Genomic DNA, 19,195 nt, shown 5'->3' on the forward strand with positions numbered 1-19,195 from the left:
ACTGAGAGCTCCTTTTGGGGCCCCGCACAGTGTGTTATATATAGGGCGCCCTCCACCTTACATGCAGCAGTAAGGACGAAAGGTTGGCATAGTTAATGCTTACAAATGTCCATGAAATGAAAAACGTCCCAGGATAATTGATTAACTTAACATGTTATTCCCTAAGGATATACGTGGCATTCCGAGTGATCACTTCAATAGAGTGCTAAGAACCGTGCAATCAGCAAGACATGATCGAGACAGACAAATACCTAACATTCAGCAAGTTCGAGAATTCCTTGAACATCAGGTCAGCTGTAAAATTAAGGAGAGAACAGGTAAGCCTGTTACCGACGGCCATTTCATTTATGCTGATGGAAGCGAAATTCAACAACCTTTTAATCATTTTAAATGGTTCACAAACTTTGGCACTTAATTTGCAACTTTATTACTGTTTGAACCGTTAAATGCTGGGTCTTGGATTTCATTTTTACATTTAAAAAAAATCTCAGTAGTGTGGGCTCTAGATTCTAGAGATGGACTGGCTCATTTCAATACCAGTGCAAACAGTATTGTCGTGTTTTCTTCTGCTTTTCACGCAACGCAGACTCATGAATGACACCTCTATTCCAGATAAGTACAGCGCTTCTCAAGTGGATACCCCTTCATCTGGAGAAATACCCAAGGCAATACAACTTCCTCCCAAAAGCAGACAATTGATTAGACAAAGAGCTGTTTTTACTGATAAGACATCTGTTCCAAAGTGAGTATTTCCCAACCAACCCTAACATTTATTAATGTTTATCTTTGTCAGCTCAGGCCGCCACTACAAAATACCATAGACTGGGTGGCTTAAACAACAGAGATTTATTTTCTCACACTTGTGGAGGCTGGAGTCCAAGATGAGGGTGCCGGCCTCCTCAGGTTCTGGTGAGGAACGATTCTCTTCCTGGGCTTGCAGATGGCTGTCTTCTCGCTGTGTCCTCATATGGCAGAGAGGATGAGCTCTGCTCTCTCTTCCTCCTCTTATAAGGACTAATCCCTTCATGGGGGCCCCACGCTCATGACCTAAATAAATCTAATCACTTCCCAAAAGGTCCCATCTCCAGAGATCATCACAGTTGGGGGCTAGGGTTTCAACATATGAACTTTAAGGGGATAGAAACATTCAGCCCACAACATCTAACCCAGCAGAGACTCACACTTGTAATTTCCACACATCTCTCCTTGGAACTGGGAGACTTGTTGTTGCTCACCGTGTTTCATATACATTAAAAGCAAAAATCACCAATTCCATAGAAATTTATGTTAAATTACATTATTTATTCGTGCTGTTTAGAGATAGTTTTCTCTTGTTTTTTAGAAATAAGAAAAATGTCATAGAAGATCATTTTCCCAGAAAGTCTTCAACTATTATGTGAGTACTTAGGCGGGGGAGGTCATTTAAAAAATTATTTTCACTGAACATTCCTTTCTTGGTAAATTAGTATGCTTACTGTGGTTAATGAAAGCCCTGATTATTAAATGTTATAATTTATTGTTCCTTTGTGATGTGTCTTTGTTTCTTTATCAATTATTACATAATAGCACTTATCACATTGTGGCCTTCCTTAAGAAGTGGGATCACCCTGAGTTGCTTCCATTATCCCCCCTCAGTGGCCAGTAATTTTCAATAAGCTTAATAAATTAAATGAACGATATTGCCTTTTAATAAAGCCTGGATCCATGATAGTGTGATCAGATGATATTTTAGTGTCCTAGTGCCTCGTGGAGGTTGATAATGGCCCTAGACCTTGTTCTCTTAAGCTCCCTTAGGATACTAAGAATCCTAGGTTGGTCATTCATTAACTGTGTGCCACGCATTCAATTGCTACCCGTTCAAACCTTCAGTTTTCTTACCTGTACTATGGGGTGATGCTGCCTTTCCCACAGGATAGTTCTACAAATTTAATGAGAATATATGAAAAGGGCTTGGCCTCAGTGCTTGTGGGTACTCAGTAAATCATCGGTATATTATTGTTATTGATTATGAGGAAAACTAATTTTATAATTGAATTTTGTCATTGACTTTTTCTAGAGATAATTGATGCTATTAATCTTTTCATTGAGATATTGTGCATGTGTGTGTATACATATACATATAGGAGAGATAGTATAATACAGTAGAGACAATATAAATGATGATTTACTCTTCAAAAGCACTTTTCACGTATATATTCTCATGGGGAGAGCCTTATTTCATGGCATATAGTATAACTGAACATTGTCTGGAATTTAAGTGCTCAGTAAGTATTTTTTTGATGAACACTGCTCTGAACTTTTATTTCACTTTAAAATGGGGTGATTATACAAATGAGACTGTATATGTAAAAGCACTTTGTAAGGTGCAGTGTAAAAGTAAGTTATAAGTAATGATACTATTTCAAAAGATGGAGTAGTTTTACGGCAGAGTGTGTTTTTTTCCTACTGAGAAATACTTTTCTGAGGTGCGTAAAAACCAAGAATGTTGAAAATATACAAATTTGGATTTAGGGAACTGTCATAACTTCAGTCCATTTTGTTAAATATGCTGTGTGGTTGGTGGGTCTGGATTCGAAAGGACCCTTCAGCCTTTTGATGTGAGTCCTAGGCCTGGCCACCATCTTGTTCTGTGGTCTCACAGGCATTTGTTTGTTATGCTCCCTGGGAATTACCTGCGAAAGTTCTCACCACTTTCAGAGGCATACCACTTGTAAATCCTGAACCTTAGAAAACAACGCCCTCTGTTTGGGTTTTCATTATTCAGGACCTCTCCCTTTAGTTCCGAGGAAGAGCTGGAGGATGAGGACTTCATCCAGGCGTACACATCTCCAGACTTACTTCCTGTGCAGTCATCTAAAGGCAAGAGTGGCTTTGGCAGGAAAACCGTCAGAAGTGACACTGACTGGACCGAGGGCAGTGAAATTGAGGACTCTGATATTTCTCCCAAGCCCACAGGTGAGCTTTTATCATTGAAGATCCTGTTGGAAATTTTTGTTTAGGACAGTGGTTCTCAACCAAGGGCACCACACCCTGGCAGCCTGAGCTGGAGATGTGTTCCAGGAAAGAATGGGGCTGATCCAAAAGCCACTGCTGCACAAGGGAAAAATGGGCAGGGCTTAGCAACGAATTGATATTCAAGTGGAAGGAAGAGTCAGGGATGCCTAGGTGTATTAGTTTCCTAGGGCTGCTATAACCAATACCACAGTCTGGGTGGCTTCAATAAATTTATTGTCTCGCAGTTCCTGAGGCTGGAAGGCCAAAATCAAGTGTGGCAGAGTTGGTTCCTTTGGGGGCCATAGGGAAGGATCTACGTCTTTGTTCTTGGCTTGTAGAAGGCCATCTTCCCTTGTCTCATCACATCACCTTCCCTCAGTGAGTGCATTAGGTCCACATGTCCTGTTTTTATAAGAATACCAGTCATACTGGAATAGGGCCCCCCTCCCCCATGACTTCACTTTAACTTGATTATCTTTTGAAAGGCCCTAACACTAAATCAGGTCACATTCTGAGGTACAGGGGTTGGGACTTCAACATGTGAATTGGGAGGGGACACAATTCAACCCATAACACTGGGCTAGTATAAGAATACATTCTGCTGCCTTTTGGAGATGGGGCAATTCTAAAGAAACATAAGGTCCAAGTCTGTGACTGCTGTTAATTTGCTGAAGAGTAGTGGTACTGAAGGCTCATTTTTTTAAAAAGGAAATTCTGTTTAATGTAGTTTAATATATAGTTTAACCATATCAGATGTAATTATTATATTGTATATAATTTATATATATACCATATATTTATATAATTATGTAAAATATAACTAATTCATGTTAAAATAATAATGTTTTTGAAAATACCATTTGAATATTCCATTCATGCAAGTCACCTCACTGAAATTAAAGTTTCTGATCAGTACTTGACCGAGACCATCCTTCTTTGATTTAAAAATGACAATTTTATTGCTTCTAGCCTAGAGGATCATTATTTCTTTAAAGGAATTGTAAGTATTTAATGTAACTCTTTTAACTTGAAAAATACACCAGTTGAGTTTATTTTATAACTATTTCCAAAGCTTAAGACTTAGAGTTGTTTGTAAGGTTATCTTAGAACTGAAAATAGATACCATTTTGTGAAAACCTTTCCTATTTTCTATTGGTTGTTTAGGAACCTCCATTAAAACATTAACTGAAAAAGTTGAAAAGACGGTTTCAAATCACAGAAATGTGAATAAGCCAGTTGGTGGGATTAATATTGCTGAAGCGTTCCTCAAAAGAGAATTAAAAGAAGATCTAAAGGTGAAATCATTTTTACTTGCTAAACATACAGAGAAATTAATTTTTTAATGAATACATCTTAATTTACTTTTCATGGTGAGATAGAAAACAAAGATAATGATTTAGTATAGTAGAGGTTGAGATTTTTGCCTTTTCTTGTTTTCAGTATTGCCTTTCTTTCCATTCCATAGGGAATCAGAGATATTGGAATGATAACTGGTAATAATACCTCATGTGCTTATCAAACTTTACAGGTTTTCAAAATCCTGTCACATGTGTTATTTAATGCTTACAGATATTAGATGGTTTGTACACAGAAACTTGTGACTGGCTAGAACTTGGGGCCTCTAGATCTGCGTCCAGGGACTTCTCTGCTACCATGGTGTGACCTGGGGGTAAACTAGGGACTTGTCAGGGTTTAGCCCAACTTGGGAGCTGTAGCTGGTTGGAGAAATGCTTCAGAAGGATGTGTGAAGCGAGTTGACCGCAGAGCCCGAGCTCTTCTTCCTGAATAGAGGCAAGGCCCTAACACATTCTGAGCAGTTCCAACACCAAGGCCACTGGAAGTGTTTCTGTGGATGGAGATCTCCCAGTGTATTTCTGGGCACAGCTCGTGTGTGTTGATCGGATCTTCCAGTAGTGGTTGTTCTGTTCTTAATTTTTCACTTAAATTGGATTTAATTCTTCCCTGTTCATCTAGGGAATCAATCCAGAGCATTTTGTCAAACTACTTTTATTAGTGCAATATGTGTTACACAAGCCAAGCATGACAAAGAGCTGGGTCACCGAGAGAGAAAGGGCCTGGTAGATATGCCTGCTCCTTTCGGTTAGGGGCCAATTCTGCAGGGCCATCTCGTGATGTCTCCTACGGTAAAAGGTTGTATTATTACAGAGTAAGAGCTCCAGAGCCAGCCTTGCTCCTACTTGGGGAGCACCATGACTTCACTTCTAAAATGTAATGTTTCTGGAATTTTCTAAACGCATGATTGGTAGGTTAGGAAACATGTATTTCCATGGCAAGAAACAAAAACGAGGTTTTTCCCTCCAGTTTCACAACACGGATTTCCAAATCCATTTCATTGCCCTCCAGAAATGACCAGATGGGGGATCCTCTGAGGTTCTCAACTTTTTTATTATTCAGTGTCAGTGGCTTAGCCTGGCCAACAATATGCACCGTTTCTTTAAGAAACATTAATTATTCTCCATGTATTTCTTTCAGTGTGCAGACGTGGATGATGATGACTGGGACATATCATCATTAGAGGAAGAAAAATTTGGGGGGAAAAGAACTGGGAAAGAACAGAAAGAATCTCCACCTGTGAAAAATGAATCAAATTCTACGCAAGTGCCAAGTGCCTGGGGTGCATCAAATCTTAAAGGGCCAAAAGGAGAAGGTTCGCTGCTATTGTGTCTTGCCAAAGCTCAGTCCATTTTCCAGTTATTTGCGTCTCATCTTTATAAATATCTAATTAAACTGTGCTGATACACCATTAGACAAAAACAAGGCATAACAAAGACCTTGATGCTGTCTTTATGTTATTTTAGTAAGGACTGAATGTGTACAACTTACTGTTGTAATATTTGTATACATTTACTAATTATTTTTATTTAATTTTAGGCTTAATCTTTAGTCTTCAAAATTTTTTTTATATTATTTTTGAAAATGCCCATATAAATATACTCTTCATGCAGGTGCCCCATAGAAATTAAAATTTCTGATCATATACTTGAATGAGGCCATTCTTCTGGCAGTCTTCTCGTATTATTCTGTTTACATATTAAATATTTTTCTTTATTTTCTTTGAAGGAAGTTTCTCTTGTAGCATTGTAGCTGGTGGCATGAATGATAAATGAAACCATTAGTTGAAACCATTCCTGGATAAATCCTAGTGTCTGGATAAGCCCAGTAACTTAACTGTTGATATGTTAAATTTTTTAAATTAGAAAATGCAATTTATATTTTTTTATTAAAGCAATTCTTGCACATGCTGAAAGTCAAGTCGTACAGAGGGCTTCGCCATACCACCTATCATCAATTCTGTGTTAGGGCCTCTGATGAGTAACTCCTTGTCTCTGAGTAACAGGGTTAGACCACCATTTCTAGACATTTCAACTTTAGACATTAACTGTGGATATGCTGCTAATACACATGAGGATTTGGCTCATTTTCTTCACTCACTATGCCTCTCATGCCCCCTCTTCAGTATTTTTGTACCCCTATTTGTAATTTTAAATTAAAACATGTTAATCTCTACATTTGCTCTTTCCATTTGCTGCAGTATCTCTTGCCCACTCCACCACTGTTGCCTCTACCCTTCACTTCACCTTTTCTCTCCACCAGCATGTCAGCTGTGCCTTTACTTGCATATTGTCTAGTCATAACACTAACTTGTTCTGTAACCATCATTATTTGTGCTATGTCTAAAGATCGATTCTAACAGTTGAAAAAGACCATGTTTACGTTACAGTGACTCTAAGTACACAGGGCCAACCAGACAGACTTTCGATTTCTTTTCTCTTCTCTCAATGCCATGATACCAAGCCCCTCAAAACAAACAAACAAAAAAACCTATCTAGAGTCAACCTCAAGTGGAATTCTCTACAATATACTCTGTTTCCCTGAAAATAAGACCTAGCCAGACAATCAGCTCTAATGCATCTTTTGGAGCAAAAATTAGTATGAGACCTGGTATTATATATTATTATATAATATTATATATATTATATTATTATATAATATACATTATATTATATTATTATATAATTTATATTACATTACATTATGTTATATTATATTACATAAAACGCGGTCTTATATTATAGTAAAATATGACCGGGTCTTATATTAATTTTTGCTCCAAAAGATGCATTAGAGCTGATTGTCCGTCTAGGTCTTATTTTCAGTGGCTCAAAGCACTTTTTAACTAACTTCATATTTAAGCTCATCTACCCTTGAAAGTCTATTTTTACCATTTAATCCCTACTTAGCTTGTTAACTGTATTCTTTCTTTACCACCTAATCACTCAGAGTCGGTAACAACCACCACAGAAATGAATTGAGTACCGTCACATCCAGGCCCTTGCTGAACACAGGGAAGGGGAGATGCTGGGTGGAGCCTCCATGCAAGGGTCCTGGGAGGTATCCTAGAGATGTGGCCACTTCATGGTCACATTGCATTGTAGCCTCCTACATGGCTTGTTGGGAGCTGGGGGTAAGGACTGGGGAATAGATTCAGACACTGAGTGATAAATTACAGTATGAAGTTATGGATTTTTACAGACTGGACTATGTTTTTATAATCACTGGGGCCTCTTCTTCCCCCTTCTCTCTCTCCCTCCAAGGACTTCAAGATGAATCAAGCACATTGAAAAGCAGCTTAGTAACTGTGACTGATTGGAGTGACTCTTCAGATGTATAACTGAGATCCCACATGTCAGAACATCCAGATGCCAACAGTATTTCAGTATCACAGTATTTCAATCATCTGCCAGCACGATTCAAATGCTCCTGCCTTACAGTATTTCCTACAGTAACAAAGAAGCTGACTCAAAGAACAAGGGTCTTTTTAATGGCACCTAATACAGTATTGAAAAACAAAATTGTCAACAGCATTTGAAGCATATAAAGCTGTTTAAGACTTCTGCTGCTTAAATATGACATGTCAATGAAGTCATAGAAAGTTTCTTCTTCAGAACGGTACTCTAGTGTTTAAGTGTATTTTTTTCAACTAATTTTAAAGTGACAATTTTTTTAAATTATAGCAGGTTTTAGTTTGAATTAAAACTTTTAAAATATCTTTCCTATATATGTTATCACATTGGAAGTGTTTTATTATAAAATTCTGTTGGTGTCCTTAAAATTGAATTAGTGGAATTAGTGAAATCTTAAGGGTATATTGGTTCTTTTTCATATAGAAGCTTAGAATTGTAATATAGCTAGGCCCATGTTAAATACATTTCCCAGAAGTACCTTTACCATATGCAGCTTTGAGCCATTGTAAGCATGTTGTTATTTAACAATTATTTTAGAAATTTAAATACCATTTCTGTAGCATAATCTTTACCTGGGATATTTTTATGAATAAAACGTAGCTATTATAAGTGTCAATTAATTTATCAGAATATGAATAGAAAAGATTGCGTCACTATTGAATTCATATGTATATGTGGGGTTTTTTTTTCACTTTTTAAAAATGCCCAACCTGTATTATAAAATACCTCAAAACTAATTTAGTTCTATTCGTAACAATGACATGTCAATGGTTAGAAAGTTCATATAGATTCTTTTTGCATTTTTTAAACTTTGTGGTATAATCTGTACTCTGTTTCCCAAAAAAGTAACTTTTTTTTATTAGTTTCAGATGTACAAAACCAAAAAAGTAACTTTTTAACTAACTAGTTTGTTGGGTTTGGGATCTCTTTTTATTTTGTTAACCTTTCAAGTAAAGCGCTCCATTACATCATTGTGACTGTGACTGAGTTATTAGAGATGATTTCTGATTAAACTTATCTTGTTAGGGGATTCAAGTTTGCATTGTTGGCTATGCTACATAACATCCTGAGCTAAAGTTAGAACAATTTTTTTATCTGATTCTATGCCCCCCACCCCATCCTTTTTACTTGTAATCCACTCTTACCTTTTTAAAAATTTCCCACAGGGGCCATTTTATGTAATTGTGCTCACTTTATATACAGAGGATGCCAAAAAAATGTATACACATTTTAAGAAAGGAAAACTGTATTAAAATTGTAATACTCAATATATACCAATAACAAAAGATGAATACAAGTCACGTTTAACTTCTGCAATCACAAGAGGTGCTCAAAGAGGTTACCATCAGCATCCAGCATCCAGACACTTCTGATTACGGCCAACTACTGCTTGAGCAATGTTGCCCAAAGTGTCCACTTGTATACATTTTTTTGGCACCGCCAGTGTAAGTTTCTAAAAGCTTTATTAACCGCCAAATCAAATTTTCATGTAGTAGGACAGAGATAAGCAACTTACAAAAACACATTGTGTCTAAGAAGGTACACAGGCCGCTTCGTCCATTTAGTCAACAGATACTGAGCTACCTGGGTTTTGTTCTTTTTAACATGCATTATTAGCCCATTTAATTAGATCAACTTTGAGTTGTAGTTATTATTGTAAGCCTCATCCTAACAATGTGAGAAACAGAGATATTAAGTAACTTGCCAAAAGCCATACAACTATTAATAGAAAGTGACAAGAACAGACTTTAAACTGGTTCTCAATTTTATGTTTTGTGCTTGCCATGAAAAGGGTTGGGAAATGTGATGAACTTCTGCTAACTATACCCAATATTTAAAGCAAGTCTCTATATTTGTGTTGTAAAAGCCAATCCTTTAACGTATCCGTTTAGTCCTATCATTTTGTCCTACTAGACTTAGTTTCCTCATTTTCCTTTGGGCTATCACCTAATATTTCTCCACACTGATGCACAGCTAACTTCTTTCTGGTTGTTGGCAGACCTTTTCTGTACTTTTACCCTCTTTGGTCCCTAAATTCTTCAGGAGCTAGAATAGTTCAGTACAATCTAAACATTATCTTCACTAGCACAGCTCTGAAATTGAACAATTTGTTTCAAACATACTCACAAAACCCTGCACCTACACCGACCTGTAGCACCTAATCTCCCTTTATGGCTTTCAGTTCATTTGTATCACTGGAAAAGATATTCCAAGTACTATCATGGTCTTGAGCATTATATATATTATATATATAATATATATCCTTTTCTTTCCAGTGAGCAACTCCAAACAATGTGATTTCCCTTTTAAGGCTCTCATATTTCAGGAAAATGTTATATTCACCCATGCTGTGACTAGTATTGCAAATGTATTAGTATTACACAAGTATTGCTCACAGATAACACAGGTACCAAATCTTATCCAAAGTTTGACACTATACATTTTACCCTAGACTGCCTCAGTTCCTAGTCCTTATTTTGTTGTTCCCTGTGGCAAGTTACTTAAATTCTCTGCTTTCATTTCCTATGATCGATCCTATGGTCGATTCAGGATCCTACTAGTACTTTACCTCAGAGGGTGTTTGTGAGGATGAAGGGCTGGCTCTAGCAATCAAATCCAGTGTTCAGAAATCACTGGAGCAATTTACATATCTCGACAAATGGTAAGTCTGTCCTTTGCCCAGTTAGTCCCACACACAGGACCTAAGAGGCGCCAGAACTCAGCCTGTCCGTTCTGAGGAAGGCAGGTACCACACTGGCTCCAGGACCAGCCACGACCAGCGTTTGTAGCTGAGCTCTTGCTGATGCTCCACCCCCGAATGTGGTTTTTGTATCAGAGCAGCCTCGGCAGTTAAGGTGGACATGCTAGGTAATGGGTAATAACGTCTTGACCCCATTTATTACCCCTTCCTTGAGCTGTCATTGTGAATTACAGTGGTGACAGAGAGGTGTAAGAAACTAGAAAACTCTCTGCAGCCAGTAACATGTCCATTCCACCCAAATATCTTGAGGAACAGTCTCAGATGGCCCCACACTGTTTACAAGACACCACTCTTTATATAGCTTCTATTAAGTAGATGAAAGAAACATGAGGAAGGGAGACAAAGAGTGCAACAGCTGAGTGAGTAAGAAGGCTACATTATGAAATACTTTTTGACCTTTTGGTGCTAAATACTTTGCACGTTCTAAAATGTATAAAATATATACACATCCTGTAAATAACCTGTTTATTTTTTTTATAGAAAGCCACAACAGAAAATGATTAGTATATAACTATGTAAGAACATTTACATCCATACAATCAACAAATCCTTCGAATTCATATTTTAAAACTTTGAGTGTTCATTATAGGAGGGCTTTATGGGATCATTTTGTGAACAGTTCACTTTTACAACAAACTCAAGACACAGCTTGCAGCCATGCTTGTTAGACATAAGCATTTTTATCAAACTGTTTTGAAGGGTTTGTGGTTTTAAAATCTTCTGCACCATGATACTTTGTCCGAGAAGGCATGGCAGATGCGGCCCCATTGTAAGCGTATCCCATTCTGAAAGGCAAAACACAGTTCGGTGGATGCTATTTCACATGTAGGGCAAATAAAAATGGGAAGAAATCATTTTCCCCCTATTTCTGTCATAGCTAAATTGAAATCTTTTCCCTGATTCCTTTTAGTTAGCTTTCTTCCCTTCTCTCTCTTGCCCCAAGAAATACTTCTAAGTCAGCTGGTGTGACAGAGAATCTACAGAAGAAAATCATGGCTCGTTCATTTGTTCAGTTATTCTCCTTCAAAACTATTATTTAAAACTCAGCTTCCTGGAACCTAGGAGACCAGTGACCTTCATCAGCAATTTCTGCCGATGTGAAAATTATGATGAGGCCAAAGTGAAGACTATGCCCCTGTAGTTAGACCCATATTTCTACTTACACAAATAGCTTGGGGATGTAACAATGATGAGCTGGGGGTTTTTTTGTTTTTGTTTTTTAATGAACTATAATTAACTATATTCTATTCACTATAATAATATATTTAATATTAATTTTCCTAACCTTTCCCAATTCTGGATTTTTGAAGTTTCTAAGAATCATATGAACTATCTATAATTTGTCCCACGTATAATAATTTAGACTAGTATTGTACTTTTTAACAGGTCATTTTTATCTTTTTCATACCTGGGTGTTTTGTTGTTGTCAGATATTGAAAAGCAAAATATGACACCACCAATTATGCAGAGTGAGGCTCCCGCCCATCCAATAAACAGAGCAGCTCCTAATTCATACCTGTGAGGAAGTATTACACAAGTATTACGGCTTACTTATGGGAGGTGGGGGTAAGCAGTATTTAACACTACTAGCCAACATTTAGTAAATGCTTGTTATCAATGTTTACTATTGGAACTTGTACAGGAAGGAATAACACCTTGTATCTATCTATATAATGCTTTAAACTCTTCTCAAAGTGTTGTTACAGCCATCACTTGACTATATCTCCCCAACATCCCAAAAGGAAGATGAAGGGATCCTGCAGGCAAAGTAGAAGCAAAGCCACCAAAGCCCAGGTCTCCTGGCTCAGCCAACATCTTTCCTCTGGACGTTGTGTGAACCTCACAAAGCTTTCCATCTCTTTATTGTCTTATGCAGGATAAAGTATTTAGGCAAAAAAGGAAAGGTTGCCTTTGCTTTCACTTTAGTTCAATTCAGTAAATGTTTATTAAGCACCTGCTCTCTGCAAATCATGTGCAAACTGCTGAAGGGTGACAGAATATGCCACTTCAAACATGCCACATTGGCCTAAGGATTATTTTGAGCTGAAGGCAATTGAGCAGATACAAGAAAAACTCTCTGCCTTCCCCTATTTGCCTACAAGCAGGACATACATTTGCCCTCCCCTCTCCACCAGGAAGGACAGAAGTTAATCATGATACAACACCAGACTCAGCCCAGAGATGGCACCAGAGGAATCTATGTAGCATACTTGACTAATTAGCCCTTATCTTCCACTAGTTCCCCATATATCTGCCTTGCCATTATTTGCACCTCCCAGAAGCTCAAAGTCCTTTTTGTCATCCCTTCTCTACAAATCTATTGTTCTTTTGTTAAGATGCTATATAAGCCCAAGTCCTAACCACCCCTTTAAGTTACTCATCACTGGGTACTCCCATGTGTATGTGTGATGCACATGTTAATAAACTCTGTTTTTCTCTTGTTAATATATCTTATGTCGGCCTAATTTACAGAGCCCTAGTAGACAACCTGGGAGAGTAGAGGGGGAAAAAAGTTTTCCCTCTACAGTGCCCATGAGAAGTCAGAGGTAGGTACAGCATCATCTTGCTTATCACTACAACCTAGTGGAAGATGAATAAAAAATAACTATCATTTAGTGATCAATTTCTATTAAGCATCTCCTAGATGGCAGGCCATCACTACTGATGACTGGAGCATAAGTGAAGATAAATAAGACAGCCCCTGCCTTGGGGAGGTCACCATATTAGGGTGCAAATAATGCTACTGAAGACAAAAAAGAAAATCACAGTGCAGGGCTAGAGGAAATCCTTTTAGGGGAGGAGCTTCACCCAGAGAAACAAGGAATGAGAAAAGTATACCAAAATCTCAGGGGCTATGTGTATTCTCCTGTTTGCCTATCCTATTCTTGAAGAATAGTGGTTGTTTTGTTTTTTAATGAAGAAGTGGTTCTCAAAAACTTTTTTGGCCCATTGACTACCATTGCAAGGAAAAAACTGATGGTTGCCATTTTCTACTTAAGAGGGCGTTTCATTGTAAAATGAAGTTAGAATAGGAAGGATTTATTTGGATCGTACAGAATCCACAGAGGAGCTGAGAATGGAAGTAACTGAAGGTAAGAAAGACGTGCCAAGGTCGGCTCCCTCCCCAGCCCAACCCCCTGACCAGGTACAGGGCCAGGACCAGGATGAGGTATCAAAGCCACACCATGATGTTGATGGCCTCTGGCGTGAGCGACCTGTGCCCATCCTGAGCTTTGGCTCTTTTTCTATGCGCTGTATCATTATGTGAATTCCCATCAGGCACGGGTAGGCCTTCTGGTGTGGTTTGAGTCACAGCTGTGGTGGGTAGTTTAACAGCAGGGCCCCAGCCACCAGCTTAGAGGGGGCAGGAAACAACACTTACAGAAGATTAGGGACTTACGATCCATTCGCCTATTTTGACTACAGATGCGATTTCATGGCCTGCGTTTGCAACTGGGATGGGGTGATGTACACAATACTTCCTGCCCCATGATTCCTTCTTTCCTCACTTTTGTGTTGCCTTCCCTGGGAAATCAAGGTGATAGCTGAACCAAGAAACACCCGAGCACCTCATCCTGCACTGGAGCCCTGATTGGGCTCTGGGAACCGAGAAACTTCAACTGTTCCTATTAGAAGCAGTGGCAGAAGAAGAAGGCTGGTGGAAGTGGAAAGAAACACCTTCAGTTGGTACAAAAAATAGCCCCAAAGAGGACTGATTAGGGAAGTGCACCAGTGAAAAAGAAGAGAGTTTCCCAGATCAAGAGTGTTTAATTGGTAGTTTTATAAAAGATACCTCATTAAAATATCATGTTATACATCAAAAAAGGATGTCCTGGATTTGTAAAGTAAACATTACCTGTTCTCCCGAATCCTGCTTTTATGTTGGAACGAGATTATACAAATAAAACAAGCACAGTGCCGAGCTGTGGGTGCCTATCATTTGACCTCTTACATCTAAACATCCTGTAAGTAAGCTGGCGTCAGACCCATCCATTCTCTTCCTTTTACTACGAAGTCAACTAAAGGCATGAGAAGACTGAGAATTTCTGCTTGGAGGACATTATGATGAGATTACAATTTAATGATACTTTCTATTTTTCTTTATTTTTTCCCCCTGGAGTTTAGGCTATCTCCGCTCCTGAAACTATGTATTACTTAGTGTGACTATCCCTGGAAGAAATAGTCTTGAGATTTTTCTTAAACTATTTAGCTTTCTAAAATAGGATGCCAGTGCCAGGTACCACAGTGGACTAAAAATAAGTCTCTAATTATTACCATGTTTCCCTGAAAATAAGACCTAGCTGGACCATCAGCTCTAATGCGTCTTTTGGAGCAAAAATTAATATAAGACCCAGTATTACACTATATATAACCCGGTATTATATATTATATTATATTATACCAGGTATTATATTACATATTATAATATATTACATTATATTATATTATAAAGACCCAGTCTTATATTAAAATAAGATCGGGTCTTATATTAATTTTTGCTCCAAAAGACACATTAGAGCTAATGGTCCGGCTAGGTCTTATTTGGGGGGAAGCACAGTAACAGTGGTCAGTTAGAAGTGAAGGTAGTAGAAATCATAAACCACAGCTCAGCACTATGAATTCATTTAAAAGAGCACACACACATAAATACAGTGTTGTTACAAATCGAAGGACAAAATACCCAGGCAGTTCAAATGTCAGGAATTATGCTTTATACTCATTTAAGCATCACGAAACTTTCTAAAGGGATTTAAGAATCACGATTTTGGCTTATATCAAAAACTATTCATTTATTTCCTGTTTTTAAATATATTTTGATTTTCTTTAAGGCACCAAATATAGGCTGTATTCCACGGAAAATATCATTTCCATGTGAATTCCTTGTGAATTGAGTCGGAGACATATATTTAATAAATAATACCAGTTAATTGAAGTCTTTAAGAGATTAAAGAGATTACACCAATAATTTTTAACAATTCGGCTGTGAGGGCTTTTGTGATTTGGTTCTTTCTCTTTCAGGAACTTTTTCTTCTTTATTCTGTTAAAAGACATGTATAGCAAACTTACTCAACAATGACTTGAATTCATACCTATTAGTGTGCGTGATCTGGCAACAACAGACTTGTATTACTGAAAGACAGGACTGAGAGAGCAATACAATATGCACTCAGATGTGTCATGGAGCACACCTCCTTTGACACTGATTGGGAAACTTCACCTCTGCCTGGAAATCTTTCTTCATTTTTGGTAATGCCAAGAAGCTGACTTCAACACCTCAAGAAGATTATCCAAATTTCAGACGATTTGTTTGTTGTAGGTCTTTCTTTTGTTAATGATATCCTCCTGGCCCTAGGCCAGCTTTCCCACTCATGGTGTTGCCTCTTGACTGAGCTGTTACAACTGCCAACATGTCTTCATTATCCTGAAAAGCTGTAACTCTGCTTAACACCAGACAGATCCATGATTGTCAGGTTGAGGACAGAACTTCATTTTATAGATCAAAGCACTGTTTTTGGAGCATCTCTCAGATATTCTGCTCAGTTGATAGGACTAATTAAAAACTGCCGGTATGACTTTAATTCATGTATGTAATTGAATGTGAATTTGGGAAACGAATAATAGGGGGAAATGTACTTCTATACAGACATTAAAACACAGATTACTCACTTGAAATTTTCACAATAAAAGGACCATAAAGATCTAAGATGTTAAATTGTACTCTGAAGTATTGGACAAAGTTATTCTCATCCACCTGGCTATGCCTGGGGCTCTAGGCTATTGCTCAGGTCTTTCATTTCATGTTGAGAGAACCAGAACTAGAACCACTCCTCATGAACTTAATTCTGATGCATTTCATACTTCACCTCATATTTCCACCATGAAACCTTCACAGTAATCCTGAGTTAATGGATTAAGGAACACCTCTTATTTTCACCTCCTATTTTTGTCTTCCTTACACCCAAATCCCTATTATGACTCGATTTGCCATCCACAGGAATTGGTGTAGCCTAAGGTTTCCAGGAGGGAATTCCCACCCGTTCTCAGGAATTTTTGTCGCTTTTCCTTTGCCAAATCCCGAGATATAAACTGTTTTCTGTTTTCCAGGATGAATCGTCTCCACAAAGTGACGGCCGATACTACCAACCACCTGGGTTTGAGGAGTCGATTTTCCCAATTTCCCGACCAACTTTTCTTGGGATTCGGGAACGGAAAAGCGAAAAAAATTCCTGAGAACGGGTGGGGATTCCTGCCTGGAAACCCTAGTGTAGCCTATTCTGGTAATGACCACAGAGATGACAGGCTAGGCATTGTGCTAATCATGTGTTTCAAGGTGCATGAGAGAAACACAGCTCCTTTCTCAAGGATCTCACTGTCTGAGGGGGATAGTCACACATTAAGCAAATAATTATGGTGATGTGTGATGAAGCTTAACAATAGACTCAGAAGAGCCTGTTTCTGCAAAGTAAATATTACCTGTTCTCCCAAATCCACACAGCTATGGTTCAAGTAAATGTCTATGATAACAATAGTTACTATTACTGTCAGTTTACTGTACTAGGATTTTTCGTGTGTGCCAAGATTTTTTTAAACGTATTATCATATTTGGTCTTCACTGCAATCCTGAGAGATAAGCTTTACAAGTGAGGAAACTGAAGCTCAAGCCCCATATCTCAGTTAAGTAAATGGTAGCACCAGGGTTTAAACCCGTAACTGTGATTCCAAACCCTGCGCTGTTAGCCATCATCCCTTCTTCCTTTTATGTACACCTTCACTAAGTAAAAGATTTCATTAATGTAAAAAAAAAATACAATCAATGCGCTGAAGTTTTAGTTCTCATTTCATAAAGCTGTTTTCTCTCTCCCTGGCTCATTACCTTCTCAGTGGCTCAAGAGCTCTAGGGTATGGAATTTTTTCTAAATTCCCTCAGGCTGTTTTTTCACCCAGCACAGAAAGAGGTGGGTGTAGTAATTAAAATCAGGACATGTTGGACTTGAAAAAGAGAGTCAGCTCCTCTAAAAACAAAACTAAAACTGTTTAATGAATGAAAAAACTCTCATCCTTTTAAGATCCCCAGAGAAGTGAAGTGACCTTGCTGAAAGTCACAGAGCCAGGAGCCAGGTCTTTTGCCATCCAGGACAGTGTTTGGTTCAAACATATTGTCCTAGTTTTAATCAAGAGTGGCGGCAGCCAAAATAAATATTCCAATTACCTTAAAACAACTAAATATGTTTTAAAAAAAATTTAAGTTTAGAAATTACACCTATATATTATCAATGTTAACATTTTAAAATTAAGTTCCATTGGCATGCCATTCTTTTAAAGATTACCATCTAAAACAAACTTTCCTAAACTCACAAACTTATGTAATCCAAGGTCTATACAATGGATTTTATATTAAATAAGTATGCTAATTTTACCTACAAACACATATCCCCCAAATACTCTACATTCTTTTGGGGTCCCAGTTACTAGAAGCAGGGTGTTTAGTGCCCACCAAACTGTGTATCTCCCTTAGGCTGTCCTACTCTAGTCTCACATAATTCCTATCAGTTAACAGTTCTCTCCCATTGCCTGGGAGGTGCCAAAAGATTTCCCGCCCAAGGTTCCCCATGAGATTACTAAAAAGTGGCAGGTGTCTTGCAAATGGTGGCTGAAGTAGAATGGAATAATTTCAATAATAAGCATCTACTTACACATGGAAACTTCATGGAGAATTGTCACATTTAGGAAAACCAAAATAGAGACTGCTTTGTTGTTGTTGTTGCCAATTCTAAATTGCTCTTCTGTAGCTAGTTTATAACAGACATGCATGCTTTACCTTTCCATTTGTTATGATTTATCATGACGGTAGTTCAGAATTCTACAAATTGTATATATTAATAACAGGTAACACTTACTGAGCACTGTGGTAGGCGCTTTATATGTGTTCTCTTTAATCCTCTGCCCATTCAGAAGTAGGAGGTGCTCTCTGTTATCCAGACTAGGCAACTTCATCTTCCCTGAGGTCACAGGGGAGCAAGGCCAGGGTATGACCAGAGGTCTGACTCGAACACCTGCCTCTTAACCTCTCTGCTGCCTTCCCTCTCCAGATGTGTGTCAAGTGCTCAGTAGAAGTCTTTACAGAAGTTCAAAAACTTGCCAATTACCCATGGAAAGTGAAAAAATCATCCACAGTATAACTTAATATAATACTAGCCAAAGTAAATTGTAACTTACAAGAAACAGCTCATGTCCCCAAAATTACATAGTTCAATTCAAAAACAAATCTGTTGTCTGGCAACGTGCATGCCATTGATCTCCTCCATTCATGTGGATAATTGGGAGTTTACTGGGCCTGTATTTTAAGTGAGAAATGATGTGCTGAGTCATAATACCCCGAGTAGGCATAATAACATGTTTACACGCACATTCTGAAGTCTGAATTATCTGACACTGCAGAAGGGGCTGTTCTTCAAGACTGGAAATTCCTAAAAGAATCAACACAGTCCAGAGATACCTGAGAGCATGAGCAGCATTGGTGAGCACAAGAATCTGTGTGTGTAGAGACAAGTGTGCACATCTATCTGTATTGAGGGAAAAAGACACAGACAGACTTGCAGCAAAAAAGCTTGGGCCAATTAAAAGCATATCTGCATTTTATTCAGAATCCTCAACAGCCTACCTGAAAACATTT

The 19,195-nt window shown here is 38.1% G+C and overlaps 2 protein-coding genes across 5 annotated transcripts in view; one reads left to right on the forward strand and one right to left on the reverse strand.

Annotated features, from left to right (window-relative positions):
- Positions 1-8,731, forward strand: part of DZIP1 (DAZ interacting zinc finger protein 1) — a 52,363-nt gene extending 43,632 nt beyond the window's left edge. For both annotated transcript variants that reach the window (XM_019737177.3, XM_019737178.3), the window contains 7 exons: positions 167-317; positions 613-742; positions 1,343-1,396; positions 2,765-2,955; positions 4,159-4,289; positions 5,488-5,662; positions 7,611-8,731. In XM_019737177.3, the coding sequence (XP_019592736.3) occupies positions 167-317; positions 613-742; positions 1,343-1,396; positions 2,765-2,955; positions 4,159-4,289; positions 5,488-5,662; positions 7,611-7,687 (909 nt within the window). In that variant the 3' untranslated portion in view covers positions 7,688-8,731. The remainder of the gene's footprint in view (positions 1-166; positions 318-612; positions 743-1,342; positions 1,397-2,764; positions 2,956-4,158; positions 4,290-5,487; positions 5,663-7,610) is intronic.
- Positions 8,732-10,969: 2,238 nt separating this feature from the next.
- CLDN10 (claudin 10) overlaps positions 10,970-19,195 on the reverse strand; it is a 103,058-nt gene continuing 94,832 nt past the window's right edge. For all 3 annotated transcript variants that reach the window (XM_019737174.3, XM_019737173.3, XM_019737172.3), the window contains exons 4-5: positions 11,930-12,037; positions 10,970-11,306 (exon numbers count right to left, since the gene is read on the reverse strand). In XM_019737174.3, the coding sequence (XP_019592733.1) occupies positions 11,186-11,306; positions 11,930-12,037 (229 nt within the window). In that variant the 3' untranslated portion in view covers positions 10,970-11,185. The remainder of the gene's footprint in view (positions 11,307-11,929; positions 12,038-19,195) is intronic.

Source organism: Rhinolophus sinicus, chromosome 16 (assembly GCF_057876585.1).
Source record: "Rhinolophus sinicus isolate RSI-liver-muscle chromosome 16, RSI-T2T, whole genome shotgun sequence".
NCBI lineage: Eukaryota > Metazoa > Chordata > Mammalia > Chiroptera > Rhinolophidae > Rhinolophus > Rhinolophus sinicus.